The sequence below is a fragment of the Dipodomys spectabilis genome, unplaced genomic scaffold, assembly GCF_019054845.1.
Source record: "Dipodomys spectabilis isolate Male_0828 unplaced genomic scaffold, ASM1905484v1 ptg000004l, whole genome shotgun sequence".
NCBI lineage: Eukaryota > Metazoa > Chordata > Mammalia > Rodentia > Heteromyidae > Dipodomys > Dipodomys spectabilis.
Window position 1 is genome coordinate 7,656,823 of NW_024870681.1, and position 25,729 is coordinate 7,682,551.

Sequence of the window (25,729 nt, forward strand, 5' to 3'; positions counted from 1 at the left end):
GGTGGCGTTGGTGAGATAAAGCACTTTCCAAAATGTCTGACCTATTTTTTTTTTTTTTTAGTGTTTTTCTACAATAAGAGAATTTGGCTAATAAGGAATTTCACATATACTATGTCTTATTTTCTTCCCTGGGGCACTCTGTTCTAAAATACATTCTATATAATTTAAGGGACAAAAACAAGATAATTCTGTACCTGACTCTTACTTTGGGTACAGCAAGAACAAGCTGCTCTATTTCTGCTCCCTCTGACTCTGTCATGATATGATGGAGTTTAGATAGGATGGCCAGTATTTCCCTTTCTCCAGATCTATTGTAGACATGTACTTTTGATTTTTCTCAAATTTTTAATGTCAGACTTCCTGCTTCCTCCATTCTAAATACCCACATGCCCAGGCGCTGCTTTGCCAATCATAGACAGCTGTCACTTTCCTGTACATAGAGATTGTTGGCTTTCATTCCCTTGAGAAAAGAATGGATAAATATCTCTTAGTGGCAAGCAAATTTGAGAATAAGGAAGTTAACTCTTTGAAACCCATTCTCAATGAACATTCTGTGGTGCAGAAGCAAGCTTGCAAGGTGGCACAGAATCATTGGAGGTGGGGTGCTGGTGGCTCACTCCTGTAATCCTAGCACTTAGGAGGCTGATATCTGAGGATTACAGTTCAAAGCCTGCTCATGCAGGAAACTGAGACTCATCTCAAATTAGCCGCCAGACGTGGTACTGTGGCTTATTAGCCTTGAGCAGAAAAGCACAGGAAAAGCACCCAAGCCTTGAGTTCAAATACCCATGACTGACAAAAAAGAAAAGAAAAATCATTAGAGAAAGATGATTGAGATTTTGTAGGACACTAAGGAAGTATTTTAGAAAGTTTTGCTTTTGTATGTCAATAATAAAATCACCTATAAAATCACTTAACCAAAATAACTCCTAACTCTGAAAAACAAGAGTACTAAGCTTTAAGGTATGTAAAGAAACCCAGTAGGTCCCAACTCTTTAATTCCCTTTTGGACTTAGCAGTGACCAAACTTTAAGTTTAGAGAGAATGGTATAGTATAGTCTACAGATTGCCTTTCTTTAATTCGTGCAATTTACCAGTAGACATATATTATCAAGTTTAATAAAATTGTATGGAAAAAAAGCTCATGGTGGTAATTGCTATGTTGATTTAAGGTCCTGTAACTGCAATGAAACATAGTTACCATGCATATAAATGCTACTTAATAGCTATTTAACTAGAGATTTTATTCTTATTTGGGCTTTTGCTTAAATCTCATGGCTTTTAATTTTAGATATTACAGATCTTTGATATAGAGTAGGAATATAATTGGGAAAGGGGAAGAAATTGTACAGATTTAGGTGTTGTTAGTCAAAGGAAACCACTGAAATGCCAAACCAGCAAGAAATTGTCCCTGACTTGTTCCAAGCAAGAATAGGTTGAGGAGAAACTATTTGACCACTTTTTGTCAGGAATATGTGTGGTGTACATCTCCACAAGCCAGCATCTTTTTCCACTTTTCCTTTCCCAAAGATGGGCAGACCTTAACCAGGTCTTAGTTACAAGATATTGAAGTTTTGTGCTTGGTGATGTGTCTGTGTCAGATTGAGGAATCTGTGCGGAGCATGGTAATGCGCTATGGAAGTCGGCTGTGGAAATTGCGCGTCCTCCAGGCAGAACTGAAAATCAACATTCGCCTGACACCAACTGGAAAAGCAATTCCCATCCGCCTCTTCCTGACAAACGAGTCTGGCTATTACTTGGACATCAGCCTCTACAAGGAAGTGACTGACTCCAGGACAGCACAGGTACAGTAGTCAAGCCAGCTCTTCCCCATTCTGTTTGGTCCTACAGAGAAGCCACTTGTCTTTGTTATGGAAAACCCAACCTAACAAACCCCATTGGTACACTCTTTCAGCTTAAGTGGTTAGGTGAATTTGAAAAACCCTCATTTGCTTTATAAGATAATGCCTATATTCTCAGTCATGGCAGTTATAAAACCCTCAACATTTTGCCACATACTGATGAACACTAGAAAAATGCCAAATGAACCTGACTCCACATGTAATTCTGCAATTTGGGGTTGGTTGGTTGTTGGTTTTTTGTTTGGGCTACTTTAGCAGTCTGGTCTTCTAGTCATTTTTCTTCTTTGTTTTCAGTGCAATTAGACAATTCTTTGGCAAGTAAGGAAAGGAAAATTGTTGGAGTATGTCACTAACTTCTATCTTGAAGTAGTAAAACTTCAACATAGTATAATAAATGAGTGTCGTACAGTGGCTTCATATTTCTCCCTATGCTTCTCTGTTTATATACATCTTTACAGAATTCAGATTTGTTTTATCTCAACATGGGAACAAAGTGTCAAACTTTAATTTGTTTTTTTTTTTTCAGGGAACAAATACCAAGAATACAAAGATGAAAAATGACACAGTGTACAAATTCTATGATAATATTAATGTCTCTTTTTTAAAAAAAATTTAGAATTCTTTTTTCCTGAGCACTGGTAGCTCAGTTCTAATCCTAGCTATTTAGGAGTGTGAGATCTGAAGGATTATGGTTCAAAGCCATCCTGAGCAGAAAGGTCCTATTTCCAGTTAACCAGCAAAAAGCCAATCTGGAGGCATGGCTCAAGTTGTAGAGTACCAAGAAAGCCTCATACTAAACCTCATACTAAAGCACTGTGGCTCATGCCTAACTACTCTTGAGGCTGAGAGCTAAAGCCAACAGGAGCAAAAGTTAGTGAGACTCTATCTTATAAAACAAGTTGGGCATGGTAGTTCTATAGTTTCTTCTAGGAAAACTTTTTTTTCCCTCAGTCTGGGGTTTGAACTCAGTGCCTAGGCACTGTTTATGGGTTGTTTTTTTGTTTTGTTTTGTTTTGTTTTGTTTTCCCTCAAGGCTAGCACTCTAACATTTAAGCCGTAGCTCTGCTTCTGGGTTTTTTAGTGCTTAATTGGAAATAAGAGTCTTAGGGACCTTCCTTCCCAGGCTGCCTTTGAGCCACAGACCTCAGATCTCAGCCTCCTGAATAGCTAGGATTAAAGATGTGAGCTACTGGTGCCCAGCTGGAAGCACATTCTTGTAAAAATAAGATGATTTGAGATGTTAATGTTTTGGGTAAATATGTTTGATTTTCATGACTACTTCCTTTTTCTCTTATTAACAAGCTCTTACATCTCCCTCATGCTAGCTAGTGGTGACACAGGATCATGAAAGGTATAGGTGCCTTATCAGAGCTTAGGTGCCTGGCATGAAATCAGCACTCAGGAGGCATGTGAAAGAATGACACTGTCAACCTGAGGGTTCCTCTTTTACTATATTCTTGCATATTTCAAGAAATCCTGCAAGAAGACATTTTCATCAGGTTCTTCAGCTGAGAGTTGGAGCACTGCTGGGGCATGCTTTGTGATCCCAGGTTTACTGGGAACTAAACAACCTCCAGCCCAGTTCTTGTGCTCCCAATGCCTACTGGGTGCATATTGCTAAGCTTTTATCTTCTTTCTGTAATGAATCATTAGAGGATTTAAGGTAATACAGTGCCATGTCTGACATTCATATATTCATTAGTTAACTTAATATTTGTTAACTGCTTGGAAATTTACATCCCAATGGAAAAAGATAATTTGTTTCTCTGAGGCATATGTGCCATCATAACATGAAAGTACAGGGTTCTGGGCTGGGAAGGTGGCTCAGTGGTAGAGCGCCTGCCTTGCATGCCTGAGGCCCTGGGTTCGATTCCTCAGCACCACATAAGCAGAAAAAGCCGGAAGTGGCGCTATGGCTCAAGTGGTAGAGCGCTAGCCTTGAGCTGAAGAGCTGAGGGACAGCGCCCAGCCCAGAGTTCAGGCCCCACAACCGGCCAAAAAAAAAAAAAAGAAAGTACAGGGTTCTAAGGCAGCAGACTCTGGGGCAGAGATCATTTTCTAAGAGAATCCAGTCTCTCGTAAAAGGGGAACTATATAACAATATACACATTATCACGAACTTTACTGGTTTTTTTTTATTTCCTGTATTTTTATAGTCGAAAGTGGAGCTAACCTAGCTAGCTGGTTATTCAAAGGCTTCCATTAGTCCCCTTTACCTCTTGTCCTAGCACACCAGTCATTCATTCTGCCAATAAGGAGATGGGTTGACTGGCTTCAGTTTCACTTTTCTTATGTAATCCTGTACACAGGTCATAATAAACAATGTTGACAGGTAGTCAGTCATAGTAAGAAGAGAGTTTGGTAATCTATTGCAGAAGTGAATTAATTTCTAGCATGTAGTACAAAAGCAAAATAACACTTGTTATTTGTTTTTGCATTAATGGGGATTAAACTAGGTCTCATGCTTGGTAAGAAAGTACTCTACCACTTAAGCTATGCCCTTAACCTCTTCTGATTTTCTCAATTTCATTTGGTTTGGGTTTTGGGAGAATGATACTAGGGTTTGAACTCTGGGTCTTGAGCTCTCCAGGCAGGTGTTTTGCTACTTGAGGCACTCTGCCAGCCCTTTTTTGCATTGATTAATTTTGAGATAGAGTTTCCCTTTATGACCAGGTCAGTCTGGCCTGTGATCCCTTTTGTTCATGGAATGCCAGTATGCATTCCTGCATCCCCCCATTGTTTTTCCTTAGTATCTTGGGAGGATAGGCACATACCACTCTGTCCAGTCATGAGTTATGATAGAATCCTTTGAACTGGCTTTGAACTGTAATCTCTCAGTCTCTGCTTCCAAAGCACCTAGGCTTATAGATTTGAAGTACTTCACTCAGGGTTTTTGTTGTTGTATAGATAGGATTTTGCTAACTTTACCTAGGTTATTGTCTAACTTGTGATCCTCTTGCCTCTGTCTCCTGAATAGCTAGGATTACAAGCTTGCACCAGCACATCTGCCTAAAAAAAAAGCATTTTAAAATCAGTCTTTGTTGAAACACTGTTAATATGTAGTAAAATGCACTCCTTCTGACAGCAGTACACACTTGTTTGACTGTATCACAATCATGATAGGGAATATCTCATGATTACCACAAAAGGTTTTCCATTGTTCTTTTCAGCCTACCATCTCCATTCCAGGGTTGACATTGATTTGCTTTTTATCACCATAGACAGGTTTTTCCTGTCCTAGAGCTTCATATAAACAAATGGAAAAAATACACATTATCTTTATCTGATATTTTTTGGTTTAACATAATGTTTTTGAGATTAGTTTATATTCTTTTTAATTGCTACGTAGTATTACACTTTATGGATTGACTAAATGTTTATATCCATTCTAAAGTTGATGGAGCTTTATCTCCTCGTTAAGGGTTTTGGGAATTCTATTATAAGCATTTATTTATAAATCTTTATGTACTTATATTTTCATTTATTTTGGATAAATTTGTAAAAGTATAATTATGGGATGATTATGAGTTCTAAGACAGCCTGGGTTACATAGTAAGCTCTCAAGAAAATAAAGGAAAAGAAAGGAGGAAGAGGAAAGACAAGTTGTTTATTATTTTAGATTCCAGCAGTAATATATATTCTTCAACTCCCTTTCTCAGTAAATTGTTACATTGCTTAACTATGAACGGTCTAATTTTATTCCAGACCTTCACAAAACTCAGTCTTATACCCTTCACCCACAGGTCTTGTCTCTTTTTAGGAGACAAGAAATGTAGTTCCAAGAACGTTCTGCTTTTACTTACTGCCTTGGAGTTCGTGTGTGTGTGTGTGTGTGTGTGTGTGTGTGTGTGTGTGTGTGTGTGTGTGTGTGTGTGTGTGTGTGTGTGTGTGTGTGTGTGTGTGTGTGTGTGTGTGTGTGTGTGTGTGTGTGTTCGTTCCTTGCCTTACATACCCTTTGACTCTCTTTAATATGACTGTTTCTACTCTTACATTCGTAAGACTAAAGTCTTCCACATTGTGACTTTTTCCCACCGGTCTTGTGGAGGAACACTGGGAGCTCTATAGTCTGTGGGCTTTTAGGTAGTCGAAGATAAGTTTTGCCCACAATAGGACCTGATTGACAAGTCAGCCATAGGGGGCTAAGGATTCACTAAGCTGAGCTATCCCTAGGGTTTAGGAAAGTACTTAATCCCATTTTTATGCCTATATATCAGGCCCACAAATCTATTCATTAATGTTAGCTTGTGCTTATATTTTAGACCTGAACAGATATGTGGGTGTACACATACCCTTTCATCCCAATCTCCATTTGCATTCACTGTGTTGGGACTCTATATTTTATGTATTCATACATAAAGTGCCTAGTTTAGTGTTATACAACCTCTGAGCACTCAATAAATATTAATTGAATTGAAATAATGGCATCCCCTATAAATATTCATAAGCAAATAAGACTAGCTAAATATATGGAGTATGAAGTACTCTTCTAGAAATATTTGAGTTAAAATGATTAAAAACTGGCATGATTTCATTATGTGTCAATATAGGTATTGCAGGAATTACTAGTTATAGACATACTAGAGAGAAATATGTATATAATATAACTTTATAAAATGTAGTTATTTTACTATAGGCCATATCTTACTGGCTCACAAGAACTTATAAATACCTAGAAGAAATCATCAAAGCTTTTGTGTGGCTAATAATACTTATGAAGCACTTTCTAATCAAGTAAAGCATAATGACTTGGTAGAACTTTGATCTGTCCTTAGAATAAGAATTATCTTTAGTGCATAGGACTTAAATACTGGGACTGCTCGGGTTAGTTGATACAGTTTATTTCTGAGTATTTGGAATTCAAGTCACTTCAGAAGGGAAGCATCCTTAGTATATCTCTGAGATGGGAAATTTGTATCATGTGTTCTTAATTTCAACTAATCCAAAAAGAAGAGCAGCTTGCAGTACAGGGCTAGTTATGTGTCACATTTTTGGACTTTAGCCTATAGAGAACAGAGAACACACTGTTCACAGTGTTTAAGAAACTGTTTTTTTGTTTTTGTTTTTTGGTCGGCCGTGGGGCTTGAACTCTGGGCCTGGGTGCTGTCCCTGAGCTCAAGGCGAGCGCTCTACCACTTGAGCTACAGCGCCACTTCCAGTTTTCTGGTGGTTTATTGGAGATAGGAGTCTCACAGTCTCTCCTGCCCGGGCTGGCTTTGAACTGCGATCCTCAGATCTCAGCCTCCTGAGTAGCTAGGATTACAGGCGTGAGCCACCAGCGCCCGGCTAAGAAACTTGTTTAACTCACCAAAAATCATTTTCAAGGAGGAAAAATCCAAAAACCTATAGGGAAATATCTGATTTTTTCCCTCTGTCTCTTAATTCTGCATACCATTTTTTTTTCCTTACAGATCATGTTTCAGGCATATGGAGACAAACAGGGACCATTGCATGGAATGTTGATCAACACTCCATATGTGACCAAAGATCTGCTTCAATCAAAAAGGTTTCAGGCCCAGTCCTTAGGAACAACATATATATATGATATACCAGAGATGTTTCGTCAGGTAAAGGTGCTAATAGTGGAGATTCTGATATATTCCAAGAGGGCAAAGTTTTCCTGAATTTCTATCACATGAAGCTCTGATTAGAAAATAGTACTTCCAAAATGTCTCAACACTGTTTTCATTTGTACTTTGTTCAAGATTATTTGACTGACAACTCAAATGTTGAGTGGTTCTTTCAGAATGAATGAGGGGAATGGTAAGACTAGAAGTCTCTCAAGTAGAAGAAAGTAACCCAAGACCATGTGTCTGTACTGGTAGCTTATAATGACGTAAGTGAAGAGTTTTATATATTTACTAAATCTGTATTCAAATTAAGGGTATTAAAAGAGAAGTACGAAGCTGTAGTTCTCATTTTCCTATTTTCCAAGATAACCCTGGTTCCTAGCTGATAGCCTAAGCTAATATGATGAGAATCAATACAGATAGCATAGACAAATGAATATAGACTTCATGGTACACAGTTTAAAGTATAACTTCTTTTGTGGGAGATTTATTATAGCTGAATAAAAACTAGCATGAGAAAATATGACATTATGAATCTCATCCTCTATATGAAAATAAATTCCTTTGATCTATATGGTGAATCATCTCTATGCTGCAGCTTTTTCTTCCATCAATAGTAGGCAAGAAAAGTATTTCACCAGCAGAAAATACAACAGATAAAGAATAAGGTATCAAAAGAATACTGAACTTGTTTTTAAAAAATTCTATGAATATAGGATTTTTCTAAGTTTCCTAGCAATACTTCCAGTATTATAACATTTGAATCTTAATAAAGTAATACATGTGGAATTGGCAGATAGTCTATAATTCCTATATTCACAAATTCAAGGATTACCTTATTGTAACCATTCATTTGCAAGTTCTGTCTCTTGAAACACACACACACACACACACACACACACACACACACACACACACACACACACACACACACACACACACACACACACACACACACACACACACACACACACACACACACACACACACACACACACACACACACACACGCTCATATACATCTCATTTCATTATTTCCCTTTAATAGCATTGCTAGCCTGAAACTGAGTGAGGGTTATGTTTCTCAGTGTCAATGCTATAAATAGAAATTTGATCCTGTGTGATTTTTTTTTTTTTTTTGTCTGTTGTGGGGCTTGAACTCAGGACTTGGGTGCTGTTCCCGAACTCTTTTGCTCAAGGCTAGCACTCTACCACTTTGTGCCAAAGCTCCACTTCTGGTTTTCTGGTGGTTAATTGAAAAAAAGAGTTCCACAGATTTTCCTGCCTGGGCTGGCTTTAAACTACAATCTTCAGATCTCAGTCTCCTGAGTAGCTAGGATAACAGGTGTGAGCCACCAGCACCCAGCCCAGTCTGTATAATTCTTTTTTTGTGATTGACATAAACACAATAGGACATGTGGGTTTGTATGAGTCATTTGGACTTTAAATGTTGCTTTAAAGTATACAAAAAAAGATGTGAACTAGTTCCCACTTCAGAAAGGATTTGTTTCATTTATATAGAAAGTTGAAAATAGACATCATAATGGCTTTTAAAATAATAGTTTTGCCTCAATCTGGCTTTCCTAGATTTTGTTTGTTTTTAGCTGAATATGTGTCTTACTCCCCCTCCCAACTCCGTATTTATTTTTTTTTAATTTTAATATTTCCCGGGTAGTGTTAGAGCATTTGTATTGGCTAGTGACTTAATTCTGATTCAGTTTCACTCAGTAGTTTGATTTTACTGGAAAAACACCTGACTTTTTCCATGCCAAAAAATATGTAAAAAGTAATTACAGATCTGTATTTAGTGATAGTGGCAGTAGAACATTTAGTCTAATGTTTACATTCTTTGCAAAGCACTTGACAAAGAAAGCAAAACCAGGTTGACTGAGTCTTAATATTACTTCTATTCATATTGAAATGTTAATTATCACTGATTAGTAAAAATTCTCTCCCTCACTAGTCTCTGATCAAACTCTGGGAGTCTATGTCTACTCAAGCATTCCTTCCCTCACCTCCATTGCCCTCTGACATGCTGACGTATACTGAACTGGTGTTGGATGATCAAGGGCAGCTGGTGCACATGAACAGGCTTCCAGGAGGAAATGAGGCAAGTATTTGAAACCCTTTCTCTCTTTCCTGTTTCTGTGCCTATTAGTACCAGCATTCCTTGAGTGTTTATTAAATAGTATTAAGATCCATGTGACACAGGTAGTATGGTGGTCTTGGTAAAATTCTTTTGTAAGGCAACAATGAAGGAATTAATGGTAAAACTTTCAGGTGAGATACTGATATTACAGTTTTGCTTTTTGAAAATTACAGTTTTTCGCTTTTTGAAAAAGTTTTATTTTCTAGTCATACATACATACAGAAATAGTTACAAATGAAGTAATTTTAAGTCTAAGATTTTCTTCAAAATAAAAAGGTATGAAGGTGGAGATATAGATCTATTAAAGTTGATAGGTGATAGGTACGTGAGAATATAGATTGTGTTCTTTTGTGTATGATTAGATATTTGCTTACTAATTGTGTGTGTGTGTGTGTGTGTGTATCGTACTGGAACTTGAACTCAAGACCTGGCACTGTCCATTAGCTTTTTCACACAAGGCTGTCACTTTACCCCTTGAGCCATAGTTCTACTTCCAGCTTTTTGCTGGTTAATTACAGCTAATAATCTCATACTTTCTTGCCCAGCCTGAATTTGAACCACCAACCTCAGATCTCAGTGTCCTGAGTCCTGAGTAGATAGAATTTAAAGGTGTAAGTCACCAGTGCCCATCTTCCTTTTTTTTTTTTTTTTAAGCATATCTTCCATGCTTAATTCATATAATCTGGCCCAATTGTGAGCATCATAGATACATCCTTTTTAAAGGCAGTCAAACAGAACTAGGAGTTTAAACATAAAAGAAACAGAGAACCCATTTCTTGATAGTTAATACAACAATGCATTTTCTAGCCCTAGCATCCTTTCTCATATAGTGCCATTTTAATAGTAATATAAAGTCATATTCTGCTGTGTACCGTTCTCCATGCATTGAAATTCTTCTGGTTTTAACATGCTTCTACTGTATAGTTGTGACAATGATAAAAATAGTAACATATCTGTAGATAAAACTCATTCCTTAGAGCAATCTTGACTACTGAGTATTAGCCATAAACAGAATGGGTAGATCACTGGAAATAATATGCAAATTTTTGTGTTTCATTCAATATCTTTTTCAGAAAGTTTTTGTCTGTAAACAAGGTATAGGCTATTTCTGTAATACAGTGGGGGCTGCCAAGAACAGATGACTTAGTATTAAGGAGGAAATAAGCATTGGACCAAATGGAGAGATTCAGACTTGTGGAAGTTTTAATCTAGCACCTCAACAAAGACAAGAGGATGAGGCAAAATTCTATGAGATATATATAAGATATATACAAGAATAGATATATACTTGTCAACACACAAAGTTGAAGCAGAGATTTGTGCGACTGTATGTAGCATCTGCTTAGTGAACTCAGCAGCAAAGAAAAGCTTCATTGTACTAGACTTAAATTCTGATTCATTGGGCTACTGTTCAGGAATGGAAGGCACCCTTGTGAACATGGAGCTGAAAGTAAAATGGTTTAACTAATGTAATTAAAACACAAAATGAGATTTTGGCCACGTGAAAGCTAGCTGCAGTGCTGTGTGAAACCTCTTGCCATGATCTTTCTCTCCCGCTTTCTCTCTACTCTTATTCTATGTTTGAGTGAATGGAGACTGGGGGAATAGTGAAGTCCCAGAGGGACAGAGCTCTGTTCTTGCTGAAATTACAAGCACAGAGCTGCCTGGGCATGAACATGTAGTGTTTACTCTGCCAGTATGAATACAAATAGTCTTATTATACGGGACTCTGTACCCAAAGACCACACACACGCACACGCACGCGCGTGCACACACACACATACACTTTCTCTCTCTTTCTCTCTCACACACACACACATACACAACACACACAAATAAAAAAATTAAAGATTTTTTTTAACTCTTTAAGATCTAACAAACCTGAGGGAGGGAGTGACACTGTTCAAAAGGAAACGTACTCATTACCTGACTCGTGTAACTGTAACCCCTCTGTATATCATCTATACAATAAGGTTTAAAATTTAAAAATCCTAATTAAAAAAAAAGATATAACCTTGTGGAAAGGGGGATGACTTAAGTAGCTAAACAGGACTATAGCTATGTGCAGTAATCTAGTATAGGGCCCTATGTTTTCTTTTGCCCAATGCTTTAATGGTTTTGAACTGGAATGCTACTAGCATTTATTAAGATGATTTCTTGCTTTTTATCAATTCTCACTTCTACACTTTTCCCTCCTTAATTGCCTATTTTCTTGTTCTCTTTTCTTTTTCTTCAGTTGATTGACTGGAATTGAGGCTGAGTGTTAGTTTGCTGTTTCTGAGCCTTTGAGCCCAGGAAGAGTGAGACTGATGTTCTTTTGTGCGCAGTTAGTGACTAATGCCCAGGATAGCTGGTGAAGTCAGTGGCCTTAGCTAGATTATAGGGCACTGCACGACAGGAATGAGGTTAAGGTATTAGTATCAAACTCTGCTACCAATAGCTTGGACATACAATAGAGCATGTCCACTGTGAGACTGACCAATCTAAGAATGGAGTTCAGTAGTCAGAACTCTGAGAGACAGCTGTGCGTAAAGAGATGACGAGGTGTCAGTAGAATGTATTTCCTCATGCTGAGCCCAGTTTTGTCAGGGCACGTTGACTTTCAGCTATTGCAATTTAATTTTCTTTAGCAAAAGAGACAAGTTTGTCATGAGCCTAGCACTGTACATATTACACCAAGAGTGATGTGAGGTGGGGGAAAAGAGATTTTGTTGATTAGATTTGGAGCAAATATATCCTGTCCCAAAGAGAAGGAGCATCTGAACAGATCCTTGAGAAATAGTTTTATTTAAAAAAAAGGAATAAAAGATTGACCTGTTAATGTTCTGAGAGCCAAGGTTCAATGTAAATGCATTGATGCTTCATGGACATTAAATCATCATAATGCAGTGTTCTCCAAAAGTGATGGCTCTTCCAGGTCTTCATTGTAGGTGGTATTACATTACCTTGAAGTATAGGAGTTTCTGGGTTTAAAAGCTAGCCCATGGATATAAGGAATAAAGGTAAAACAAGAGATTCCTGTGGAGTTTTTCCATGAATTGAGATGCTTTACCCCACGATCAAAGGCAGAAAACCTGCACTTATCAGACCATTGGTTATATTGGTAGCCAGCCTTCCTTCCTATTTTTTTCCCCCCTAGGACAGTAAATAGGTGAAATGGTGATAGGACCAAGACTTGGACCAATTCAGTTTCATTTAGTTTTAGGTAACTTGTTTGCCATTTGAGAAAGAATATTGGCTATTTCAGCAGAGATGTGACCTGCATTTTGAACATTCATGCCTGTGTTAAAAGCAGAAGAGAGAAAGCTTTTCTGATTCCATGTTAGCTGCTTTCTCCTTTCTGTTTTCCTAGCTGTCCCCTCCTCAGAAAGAAAGATGTAACTAAAGGAATGTCACCTCATGCTTGATGAAAGGTATAGGAGAACATGTTTTTGTCTTTGTCGGGTTTGAATGGCATAACATTTAACATGAATTTAGAGTAGAAATAAAAACAACATACACCGAATCTGTGAACTATGCTATTTGCTCTAAAGATGAGTTACCAGGATTTTCTTGATGGTTTCAAGTAAAGATGAAAATTTAGGAAAATGTGATTGCAACAGAGACTAAACTGATTTCATTTTTAGCTACTATGATGCTACCATGATGAGTGCTGTATGTAAATATATAGTTAGATGAATGTGTGCTGCTGAGCCCCAATATAACAGAAATGCAGCTGTCTAGACAGTATGCTTTACTACTTCTCAATTTTAGAGGAATTGTTTTCATTTTCCTGCCAGTTTACTAATCTGTTTTGATCATTTGGTGGAAGCTGTAATTGCAGGTGGGAACATTTTGAGTAACAGTTCGCGATTCAGTGCAGCTTCTTTTCGCACTAAATCCCATTATTAAAAAGCTCACACTGGGATCAAGCCAAGGGCTGTAACGGACTTGACAGAGAACAACTTAACTTTGCCTGGTTGGACAAAGAACATGTTTGCCTTTTGAGGCAGTTATTTATTCTGAAATAAGTCATTAGCATTTTATTTTGTTCCTTTAAAAGCAGCTGTGTGAACTAGATCAGGAATCTCTAAATTAGGCAATGATGGAAGACAGGATAGAGAGAGAACTCATAATTTCAGTTATACTAAAAATCAGGTCCCAGTTTTCCCTACTATTTCAGAATATGGTCTTTTAAATATTCCCTCCCTTCACTTTTTTTTTTTTTTTTTTTTTATTGTAAAGCTACTATACAGAGGGTCACAGTTACATGAGTGAGGTTATGAGTACACTTCCTCTTGAACATTGTTACCCCCTCCATTGTTTTCCCCCTACCATCCCCTCCCTCCCTCCCTTCCCCGAGGTTCTTTTTTTTTTTTTTTTTTTGATTGTGATTAAATGATTACATAATTTCAAAGTCACAAGTTCATTCTAACTTCCCTGGAGCAAATTGTCTACCACAGTCTGTAATATATAACAGTGTTCACATGTTATATACCATATTTGTGATCAGCAGCATGAGGATATTTAGTAGTGGTTCAACCAGATGAGCGGGAGTTCTTTGTTTCTTAAGTCCTGTTAGTTTTGTCGTATCACTAACCTTTTGGATTTAGCATCCACTTATGAGGGAGACCATGTACCGTTTGTCTCTTCGTTCTTGGCTTACCTCGCTCAACATGATTCCTTCTAGCTCCATCCATTTCCCTGCAAATGCCATTATTTTGTCATTTCTAATGGCTGCATAATATTCCATTGTGTATAGATACCACAATTTTTGGATCCATTCATCTGTGGTGGGGCACCTAGGTTGTTTCCATATCCTAGCTATTGCGAACAGTGCTGCAATAAACATGGAGGTGCACGTGTCCTTGTATATTGGTTCCTGTTGTTCAGGGTAGATGCCTAGAAGTGGTATGACTGGGTCGTAAGGGAGGTCAATCTTTAGCTTTCTAAGGACCCTCCAGACTGCTTTCCAAAGTGGTTGTATAAGTGTACATTCCCACCAGCAGTGTAATAGGGTTCCTCTTTCTCCACATCCCCTCCAGCATTTGTCGTTGGCTGATTTGTGGATGTGGGACATTCTGACTGGGGTAAGGTGGTATCTCAGGGTTGTCTTTATTTGCATTTCCTTCACCACCAGGGATGATGAACATTTCCTCATGTGTTTCTTTGCCATTTTTATTTCTTCATTTGAGAAGTCCCTCTTTAGTTCCCTTGCCCATTTAGTAATTGGTTTGTTAGGTTTGGGAGGGATTAGTTTCTTGAGTTCCCTGTATATACAGGATGTTAACCCCTTGTCTGATATATTGCTGGTAAATATTTTTTCCCAATTAGTTGGTTGTCTTTCTAGCTTAGTTGCGATAGATTTAGCTGTGCAGAAGCTTTTTATTTTAAGGTAGTCCCATTTGTCGAGTCTCTCTCCAACTTGTTGTGACCCTGGGACTCTGTTCAGGAAGTTCCTTCCTGTGCCTATTAGTTCAAGTGTCTCTCCTACTCTGTCCTGCAGTAGTTTCAGAGATTCAGGTTTAATGTTAAGGTCTTTAATCCATTTTGAGTTGATGTTGGTGCATGGTGATAGGCTGGGGTCCACTTTTAGTTTTCTGCATGTGGCTGCCCAGTTTTCCCAGCACCAGCGGTTGAAGAGGCTGTGTTTCTTCCATTGTATGTCTTTGGCTCCTTTGTCGAATATCAGCTGGCTGTAGGCCTGTGGATTTATATCTGGATCTTCTATTCTGTTCCATTGGTCTTCGGGTCTGTTTTTGTGCCAGTACCATGCTGTCTTTGTGATTATAGCTCTGTAGTAGAGTTTGAAGTTCGGCATGGATAGCCCTCCCATATTGTCTTTATCCCCTAGAATTGTTTTGGCTATTCTAGGTCTTTTGTTGTTCCATATAAATTTTTGGACTGTTTTCTGTATTTCAGTGATGTACGTCATTGGGATTTTAATAGGAATTGCATTGAATTTGTATATTAATTTTGGAAGTATCACCATCTTTACTATATTAAGTCGGCCTATCCAGGAGCATGGGAGGTCTTTCCATTTCCTAGTGTCTTCTGCAATTTCTTTCTTTAACTTTTTATAGTTCTCATTAAATAGTTCTTTTACATCTTTGGTTAGGTTAATTCCTAAATATTTTATTTTTTGGGAGGTTATTGTGAATGGGGTTGCTCCCTTTATTTCCCTCTCTTCCTGTGCGTTATCAGTGTATAGGAAGGCAACTGATTTTTGTGGGTTTATTTTGTATCCTGCTATTTTGCCGAAGTGACTTATGATTTCTAAAAGTTTGGGGATGGAGTTTTTGGGATCGTGGAGGTATAGTATCATGTCGTCTGCAAAAAGGGATAGTTTCACTTCTTCTTTCCCTATGCGGATCCCTTTAATGTCTTTTTCTTGCCTTATTGCCCTGGCTAAGGGTTCTAGGACTATGTTGAAGAGGAGTGGAGACAGTGGACATCCTTGCCTTGTTCCTGTTTTTAGGAGGATTGGTTGTAGCTTTTCCCCATTAAGTATAATATTGGCTATTGGTCTGTCATAAATGGCTTTTATTGTTTTTAGAAATGTTCCTTCTATTCCTATTTTCTCCAGAGCTTTTAGCATGAATGAATGTTGAATTTTATCAAAGGCCTTTTCTGCATCTGTGGCGATAATCATGTGATTCTTGACCTTGGCTCTGTTGATATGCTGGATTACATTTATTGACTTACGTATGTTAAACCATCCCTGTGTCTCTGGGATGAAGCCTACCTGATCATAGTGTATTATTTTTTTTATGTGTTTCTGGATTCTGTTAGCTAGAATCTTGTTAAGGATCTTTGCATCTGTGTTCATCAAGGAGATTGGCCTGTAATTCTCCTTTTTGGTTGGGTCTTTGCCTGGTTTGGGGATGAGTGTGATATTGGCTTCGTAGAATGAGTTTGGGATAGCTCCCTCCTTCTCTGTTTCTCTGAAGAGCTTGAGGAGTATGGGTATTAGTTCTTCTTTAAAGGTCTTATAGAATTCTGCTGTGAATCCATCTGGTCCTGGGCTTTTTTTTGTTGGAAGACTTTTGATAGCTTCCTGTATCTCATTATAGGATATTGGCTTATTTAATTGGTTAACTTCTTCTTTGCTCAGTTTGGGTAACTTGTATTTCTCTAAAAATGCATCCATTTCCGCCAGATTTTCTTCCTTTAGAGAGTATAGCTTTTGAAAGTAGTCTGTTAGAATTGTTTGGATATCTTGGGTACGTGTTGTGATGTTTCCCGTGGCATCCCTAATCCTATTAATATGGGTTTCCTCTCTTCTTTTTTTAATTAATCTTGCCAACGGGCCATCAATTTTGTTTATTTTTTCAAAGAACCAGCTTTTTGTTTGGTTTATTTTGGTTATGGTTTTCTGATTTTCTAATTGGTTAATCTCTGCTCTCAATTTGGTTATCTGGCTTCGTCTAGTAGCTTTAGGTCCCATTTTTTCTTGTTTTTCTAGCTGTTTTAGTTGCAACATGAGATTATTTACTTGGTCTGTCTCCATTCTCTTGATGTGGGCACTGAGGGCAATAAATTTGCCCCTCAGGACTGCTTTTGCTGTGTCCCACAAGTTTCTTTGTGAGGTGTTTTCATTTTCATTGAGTTCTAGGAAATGCTTTATTTCTTCTCTGATCTCTTCTGTTACCCAGGCCTTGTTAAGGAGTGTGCTGTTCAATTTCCATGTATTAGAGAAATTTCTGCGGTATGCTTTGTTATTGAGAGCTAGCTTGATTCCACTGTGGTCAGATAGGATACAGGGGATTATGTCGATCCCTTTGTATTTGCTTAAGTTCCTTGAATGAACTATGATATGGTCTATTTTGGAGAAAGTTCCATGAGCTGCTGAGAAGAATGTGTACTGTGTTGTTTTAGGGTGAAATACTCGGTAGATGTCAGTTAATTCCGCTTGAAGTATGGCCTCACTTAATTCGGTAGCTTCTTTGCCAATCCTCTGGTTGGTAGACCTGTCCTTTGGTGAGAGTGGCGTGTTAAAGTCTCCTAGTATTATCGTATTGGGATCTATTTTATTCTGTAAGTTTGAGAGCATTTGTTTAACATATCTGGGTGCACCGATATTTGGGGCATATAAGTTGATGATGGTTATATCCTCCTCTTGGATTGTTCCCTTTATTAATATGTAATGTCCGTCCTTGTCTTTCTGTACTGATTTTAATGAAAAGTTTATTTTGTCAGATATCAGGATAGCTACACCTGCTTTCTTATTGGGGGAATTTGATTGGTAGATCCTTTTCCACCCCTTCACTCTGAGTTTGTTTGTATGTTTGGCTGAGAGGTGGGTCTCCTGAAGGCAACAGATGGATGGGTCTTGTTTTCTGATCCAGTCCTCAGTTCGTTTTCTTTTAATTGGCGAATTCAGCCCATTTATATTAAGAGAAAGTATAGAGAGATGCATTGTTGTCCCTGCCATTCCGTTTTCCTAAGTTTTTCTTCTTTCCTTTCCTCCTGTGCTTGCTCAGTTAGACTTTGAGTAATGCCTGTTTGGGGCAGGTCCCAGTTCCTGGTTGCTTTCTTCAGGTTGTGTCCCCCCTCTTAGAATTCTTTGTAATGCTGGCTTAATGTTTATGTATTCATTTAGTTTTTCTTTGCTATTAAAAGTTTTCAGTTCTCCATCGAATGTGAATGCTAGCTTTGCCGGGTATATCAGTCTGGGTTGGCAGTTATTGGCTCTCAGGGCTCGTATGGTGCTTTCCCAGGCTTTTCTTGCATTCATTGTTTGTGTGGAGAGATCTGCAGTGATTCTAATTTTTTTCCCGTTGTAGTATAGCTCCTTCTTCATTTTTGCTGCATGCAGGATTGTTTCCTTATTATTCAGATCCATCATTGTTACTATTATGTGCCTAGAAGTGTTTCTCCTGGGATCTTGCTTGTTGGGTGTTCGATAAGCTTTTGTGATGTAGTTAAGATGGTCGTTTTTGAGGTGGGGAAAATTTTCATTGACTATCTTGTTAAATAGGTGTTGCATTCCCTTGCTCTGGAATTCCTCACCTTCGTCCACTCCGATTATGCGAAGGTTAAATTTTTTAGCATTATCTGCTTGCTCTTGAATTTCCCTTTGGTTTAATTTGAGTGATTTTTCCATATCTGTCACTTTTTGGTCCAGTTGGTGTATTCTGTCTTCTGTATCTGACACTCTACCTTCCATTTCATTCACTCTGTTGACCGTGGCTTCTATTGTGGTTTGCATGATGGAAATGGATCCCTTTATGGATTCAATGTTGGTTCTCAGAGTACTGATCTCACCTCTCAATGAGGTGATATCAGTATGCATTACCTCCAATTTGGCGTTTATCTCACTTCTTACTGAGGTTTGTGCAGCTTCTATTTTTGCATCCAATTTTTGTTTGATATCCTGTATATCTTTTGATAGTTCATCCTTGTGCTCTTTCAATTTCTGATCCATTTCTCGCTTTATTTCTTGAGTCATTGCCTCCAGCAACCCTTGGATGTAGTTTTTGTCTTCCATTCCTGCTTTGCTCCCACTGGGGCTCTCCCCTGCGTGGCTGCTGGCTTTTGAGGTGAGCTTGCTGTCCTGGGTAGTGGTAAACCTTGTGATTTTTCTCTGTGATTTTCGCATGGGGGTTCAGGAGACTGCTCTTCAATCTTGTTTTGGTGTGTCTGTCTTTGCTTGGTTGCTGATTCTCTATTGGTAGAGAGAGTCTGTGTCTGATCTGGATTCTGTTGGGAGCCTATTTCCAGCTGCTATTCACTTAGGATTCTCAGCTCTCTGCTGTAGCAATTCCCGCCTTTGGAAGGGTTGAGTAGCCTAGACTGCTTGTGTTTGCTCCTGCGGGTGCTCTTGGGAAGATCAGATGCTCTGGATGCACTCTCCCAAATACTGGAGTCTGCTATGGGCTCCTGATGTGTTTTTGTTTGTTTTGGGCTGGTTGTGGGCTTGAACTCTAGGTTTGGGTGCTGTCCCTCAGCTCTTCAGCTCAGGGCTGGCACCCTACCATTTGAGCCACAGCCCCACTTCTGACCCTTTTTGCTTTGTTCAGGCGCCGGTCCCCTGGCCTGGTTCCGGCCCCAGCCTGGAGCGCGCTCGTTAGGCCTGTGCTAATGTGTATACCACCTTGGTTATGCAGCCTGGAGGACACAGTTCAAATTTCTTCTACTGTTGGTAGTCTTGACCCAGGGGCACTGTTCCTGGCTTGAGCATTTAAGCTCCCTTCCCGGGGCGCTCTTGCTCTGGCCTGGCCAGCAGAGTGTGCTCCACCGGCTGGTGGGGCTCTCGAACAGTTCCCAGTTTTAGTGGGTCCTGTGGTCCGGGTGTTGGGGTAGGGAGTCTAGGTCAGGGTCTGGGGATTCCCTCCAGCTCTGGTCTCCCTTGATGGATTCCCTGTCCCCTGATGGGTACTCACCCTGTAGGTCGTCAGTTGTTGTTGCAGTCCGTCAGTTGTTGTTGCAGTCCGAGTTCAGTTGGGGTGGTTGCGGGCTGGGTTGGGCGGCCCCCCGCCGGGTCGTTGCGATCGCGACAGGTCCCTTTGTGGCGCTGCTGGTGCCGGGCGGCTTTGGCGGGATGGAGCCTCTCCGCTCCGGTGGAGAGTGATGGGTGGGGTGGGATCCTCCAGGAGACTCCCGGCTGGTAGGTTTCTCTGTTCCTGGCGATCCGCTGTTCTGCAATCCGGTACCTGGTGATCTGCAAGCAGCCCCCTGTGTCTCTGGGGCTCCGGCAGCCCCCGCCGGGCCGGCTGGCCGGCGGCTTGGCGCACTGCCGCGCGGCCAGTAAAGGTTGGGGGAGGGGTCTTCGCTCTTCTCTGTTCTGAAATTCTTCTTTTCCTCTCTTTCTTTTTTTGTTATTTTCCACCTCTGGTTTTTCTCTGAGTGTTCGTCTTTTTGTTGTTGTCGGTCTCTTGGGGAGATTAAAGGTTGGAACTCGAACTCTCTTTTTGGTTGGAGAGAGCTGTGGCGTTTCCCTACTGCCCCGTCGCCATCTTGAGAACTCTCCCTCCCTTCACTTTTACCAGAATGAAAAACAAAAAAGCAGTTATTATAATTATCTACAGTATGCCTACCCAAAACAGGAAATTGTAATCATAGACTGGAGTTCTTAAATGGCATAATGTTTTTTTCTTCAGATTTTTCTGGGAGAAAATTGTGTTCAAATTGAACATAGTTTGATGGGTACCTCAGCACACCCTGCCAACATTTAAGAATTGTGATGGCTCCAGCTTCATTTTTTCAGATGGGCACTAGGTGTCAGGGTTTTTCCTTTCAGTAGTTTAACATTCAAATAAACCTCTTGAATTGCCTTGGTGAGGCAAATCCACTTATTTCTCTCCCCCACCCCCCACCCCTGCCTCTGTTTTTTTGTAACTAGTTGGTACGGAAGATTTTTTTCTAATATACCTATACTATGTAATTGCCATTTTAAGTCTTTGGTTGCAAATGTGTTGAACCTACATGGTCCTACACTTTTTTTTTTTTTAAGGAAGAAGGTTATCAAAGAGGAAATAAAGTAGGATAAATTAAAATTTTAAAGTCTAGCTGCTATCATGACTGATACCATGGTTTCAGTTCTGCTGTATTTTCTCGTGTGGAATGATAGAAATAGTGGGAAATTAGGAATTCAGTGCTAGAACTGCATAGCACTTACAGTACCCATATTATTGTTTAATTGTTCCCAAGGTGTTCTCATCCCATATCACCATGCTATTGTTTCTTTTCTTCTAATTACAAAGTATTTTAAACAGACATGAGGAGATGGAATGACAAATATCCCTGCAACTATGGATCACTTAAGTCTTAACCACTTAACTACTGTGCTCCTCATTTATATATCACTATAATTTTTTTTTGATTTGAAGATAGAAAATTTGGAGTTGAGTATAGAAAGGGTCTGTAAGGTTAAATAAGTCTAAAACAGAAAAAATTAGTAGTTTCAGTTCTTAGGCCAGACCTCTTAACCCCAAGGATCTCTTTCTTTAGTAAAACCACCATAACCATCTCTGTCTAAACTGACTTGGTTGACATTTTCCCTATTTTCGAAGAATTGCTTGGGTCATCCTGGACCCAAATTCTAGTGGAACCCATTATGATAAAACTGCCTGCTTGTGGACTTGAATAAAGTAAAAGGATTGACTGTTTCTCTTGAACACAGGATCCAAATTAATTCCTAGTTTAATGTTAGATTTTTATACATTGTTTTACTCACCCTCAAAGTAACTTATTAGAAGATTTTTGAAGTTCAAACCCAATGACTGACAAAAGTAAAGAAAAATAAGAAAAAAAAAAGACTGATTTTGAAAACAAGTTTTCCTGAGTAGAATTAATTCTGATGAATTTTTAACACTGTTCTCTTGGGGTATATATACTTTGGATTCCTCCAAATGGCTGGTTATTGGTTTTGGAGATATCTCCTCAGGTCAGTTGGTTTTACCTTATTTCATTGTTAGCAAACCAAGGCTCAATGAGCTGGATTGACTTTGAATATCTTAAAGCATCCATTGGCTCACTATAGCAGTATTTATAGACGACTCATCTGTTCTTTTCAAAAGTCTGAGAGCTAACCCTTAAACAAAAGAAGGTACTTACCCCCATTGCTGTACATATCTTAGGTTTTAATAGTCTGCTGTAAAAGGAAGTGACATAGTACCCTGTGTCAAGAAACTTTATAGCTTTAGCTGGAGATAATATTGAACATTAGGATAACAGCAGATGACAGCAGAGAATGAGGTATAGCCTAGAGCATCAGAGTTCAACAGTTGTTCATATAATTAATAGACCAGGCTTCTGGAACTACAGTAAGCCAACTTGGTTAATTTTCATATCAACCAATTAATACTGTGCCCCATTTTTCAAATACCACTGGCTTGTATTGCACCAATGCATGTTTTTTTAATTGATGTTTATTAAATTACTGTGTCTACATGTGTAAAATAGCTTTAGTTTTACATTTTACAGGGAGAAATTATTTTTCTGTTCAAAATTATTATTTCCAATCTTTTGTTAGTATTTCTGAAGAGTTATTTATGGGATGAAATTTTTACTAATGTAAAAACTATACTTTTCTCAACTTTTTGCCAAATTTGAGAGAGATTAAGGTTAGTCCATTAATAAATTATCCTAGCATAGGAAAAAAGAACCTTCAGCTCTTAAGTAAATTATTTTACACTCTTTTATTTGATCATACAATCTAGGCAATGGGACATGTTACATCTGATAGATAATACAGTATGGAGAGTCATTGGCATGTTTTTCAGCAATGTTACAGCAAATAGAACAAATCAAATACTGCATTACTTTATAGCTTAAAAATATTCATTTTCTGGTATTTCATCGTATCTTTTTTGAGACTAATCTGAGGTAAAATTACTAAGACATTTTTCATGGGTTCCAATTGAAAGTACAGGTTTAATTATTCATGTAAGGTACAAAACATGCAAAAGATAACTCAAATTCCAATTCCCTTTCTCTCTTATTGTAGATAATGCATAAATTTAGTTTGAATCAGAGGTAACATTCGGACATACATGTATTTATTTATTTATTTATTTAGATCACTGTGGTAGGGTATTAGAACAAAAGCTATTGGAGATTTTGCCAAAAACAAAACTCTCAAATAATTTACTTGGCTTTTAGCATAGAAAAATGACAGTATCACCAAATTAACCATATCCTAGCCTATTTTTAAATCTGTATGGAAAGATATTGGTATAGCTAACTCTTAAGTGTGGAGATAGAAGAAAGGCAACTGTGACATAGATATTTCCTTTCTGCTTCCCACAGCATAGTTAGAGCTGATGGATGCTCCTTTATCGCCTCCAAAAACAAAATCCTATCATGTTTTGTTCTTTAGCTTTCCTTGTTGAGCTTAATATTACTGTTTCATTTTATAATAACAAAGCTTTGGAAAGTGCCTGTATGTGCTTGCACATTCTACTCACACTGATAGTACAATTAATGTTGATGTCAATTTTGGTGTTAATTTTGGGTCATGATTAGTGTTGACACTTCATGTCAAACTAATAGCATTTATGGGTACCACCAGAATAAATGTTAATATTATCATGATTTTAGTATCTGTTATAGTAACATTAAACCAGGGTCCTCCCAAGAGAAAAAAAATACATATATGGGTAGATAGATAATGCCTTTCTGTATTGCTGGTGTTACTCAGCGAGAAAATGACATCTCAGGGCAGAATCCTAATCACTGTTTGGAGCATCAGAAATAATGATCACCTCTGATCGGAGGTTGTGAATAATTCATTTGGTTTGATTTTCACGTCCTGTCCAGTGATACTTTTCAAACCAAATGTGTTTCTACAGGAAAATAATGGTCCCACTTCTTATGGAAATACTGTGGCACAAATCATTTTACCCACATAAAAACAGTTAAATAAGACTGCTCTCTTCTGCTTCCTTTCTTCTCCCAGTTCCCTCCTTTCTCTTGAGTGTGTTTATTCCAGGATCAGAATGTGACCAGGGAAATATTTTTGTTCCTCAGGACTTGTATAAGGAAAACAAAAATTTATTTCTGTTAATCCTTATTTACTGTAGCTTTTTTCATCATTTTTTCTTTTTCATTTTAAGATAATTAGCTTACATTGATAACCCTAAACCCAAGGAAACTGTTCGTTGGAAGGCCTGTTAGGAGAAATTGTCTGAAATGAAATATTTTAAAGCTGACTCATGACTGTTGATGAAAATAGACTTTTTGCAAGTGCACAGAACCACTTGGTTACTCTGTGCTCAAGCAGTTGTCAGGGAAGAAGATTCTAGCACTGCTTTTACGAAGAAGCCCAAGTCAGATACTCATTAAACATAAACCTACCCACTCACACAGCAGGCTACAGGTGGCCCTTAGCCCATAGTCCTGGAGTGTCATTCATACCTGATTTCACTTGTGAAAAATATGATAGGGGAAGGGAAAAATGGAACTCAGTGATGAGATTTCCTTTGGTTGTTACTTTCCAGTTCATATACAAGCCAGCTTGGCTTTGGATAAAATCAATGAATACTGCATTCCTAATCACATTGTCACACTTGTACATACTTTCATAGGAATTGCAGAATTTGTGATACAGAATCTACATTGTATATGTAACATCCATACAAAGTAATTTGACTGAAAAACGACAGTGTCCTAATTAAATTGGGAGAATGAGGTATGACTGTCTTCTGAAGTAATGACCCAATCCTCTGAGAGAAAGCTATTCTTAGGTAGAATATTTTGAGCCATTTCTTCTCAATGTTGTGGACCACCCCCACCCCACCCCCCACCACCAATCTAATAAGGGCAAGAGGAAGCATTTTTCAACCATAGTGTTCATCATCAGACAGAAAGTGTTTTGCATTCAGAATCCATTTCCAGTATCAAATTCAATTTTGTCAAGTGCTTAGTTGAGTTTGGTAGAGAATAATTTAAAAACACAAAGCTGGAAATGGCCGTGTTACTTGTGCACTCAAGGAGAGCAGTTGCTGTTTTCAAGTTGCAAGTCTCCTTTTGGTGACTGTGCATCGCAACTGGATTATTGTGTTACATGTCTTTGCAGCTGTTACAGTCCTGCATCTGTCGACACCATGTGTTCCTCCCCAGGACTGCTGGAAGAAATAGGGGAATGGGTGAATTGATACCTTGCCTGCTGCTCAGTGCTTACGTCCTTTTATGTACATATGTTTGTAAAGCTCTTTAGCCCCCATCAAGATGAAAGGCTTTATATAAATATAAGCTTTCGATTTTAGTACATGTTTGTAATACATGTGGTACAGTCCTAAATATGTATTTAGCTGATAGGCACTGTTCAAGTCTATTGTACAAATATTGACTTTAAAAGTATAAATATGTATTTAACCATCAGACCAGAAAAACACTGAAGCAGTTACTTCTCAGGTAGAGATATTAATATTGTATAAACCTATATATACCTGTGTTTACATTCTGCTACACCATTGCAGGGTATTTCTCTTTTTAAAAATTAAATGATAGCCCCAATAAAATCAGTTTGATTTTTGTCTTGTATTTTATTCTTTTTTTCCTTTTTTCTATATAGCCCAACTGGCCCTTAATTTATAATTTTCCTGCCTCAGCCTCCTAGATGAAGAGATTCTGAGATCACCACCATGCCTGGCTACTAATATCTTGGTATTCTCTGTTTAATGTGACTTTTTTTTTTTTCCTTTTTGACAGTTGTGGGGCTTGAATTC

The 25,729-nt window shown here is 38.4% G+C and overlaps 1 protein-coding gene across 3 annotated transcripts in view; it reads left to right on the plus strand.

The window, feature by feature from the left end:
- The window catches only part of Acaca (acetyl-CoA carboxylase alpha), a 298,410-nt gene that overhangs the window by 190,322 nt on the left and 82,359 nt on the right, over positions 1-25,729 (plus strand). For all 3 annotated transcript variants that reach the window (XM_042690979.1, XM_042690996.1, XM_042690985.1), the window contains 3 exons: positions 1,602-1,805; positions 7,271-7,426; positions 9,393-9,539. In XM_042690979.1, the coding sequence (XP_042546913.1) occupies positions 1,602-1,805; positions 7,271-7,426; positions 9,393-9,539 (507 nt within the window). The remainder of the gene's footprint in view (positions 1-1,601; positions 1,806-7,270; positions 7,427-9,392; positions 9,540-25,729) is intronic.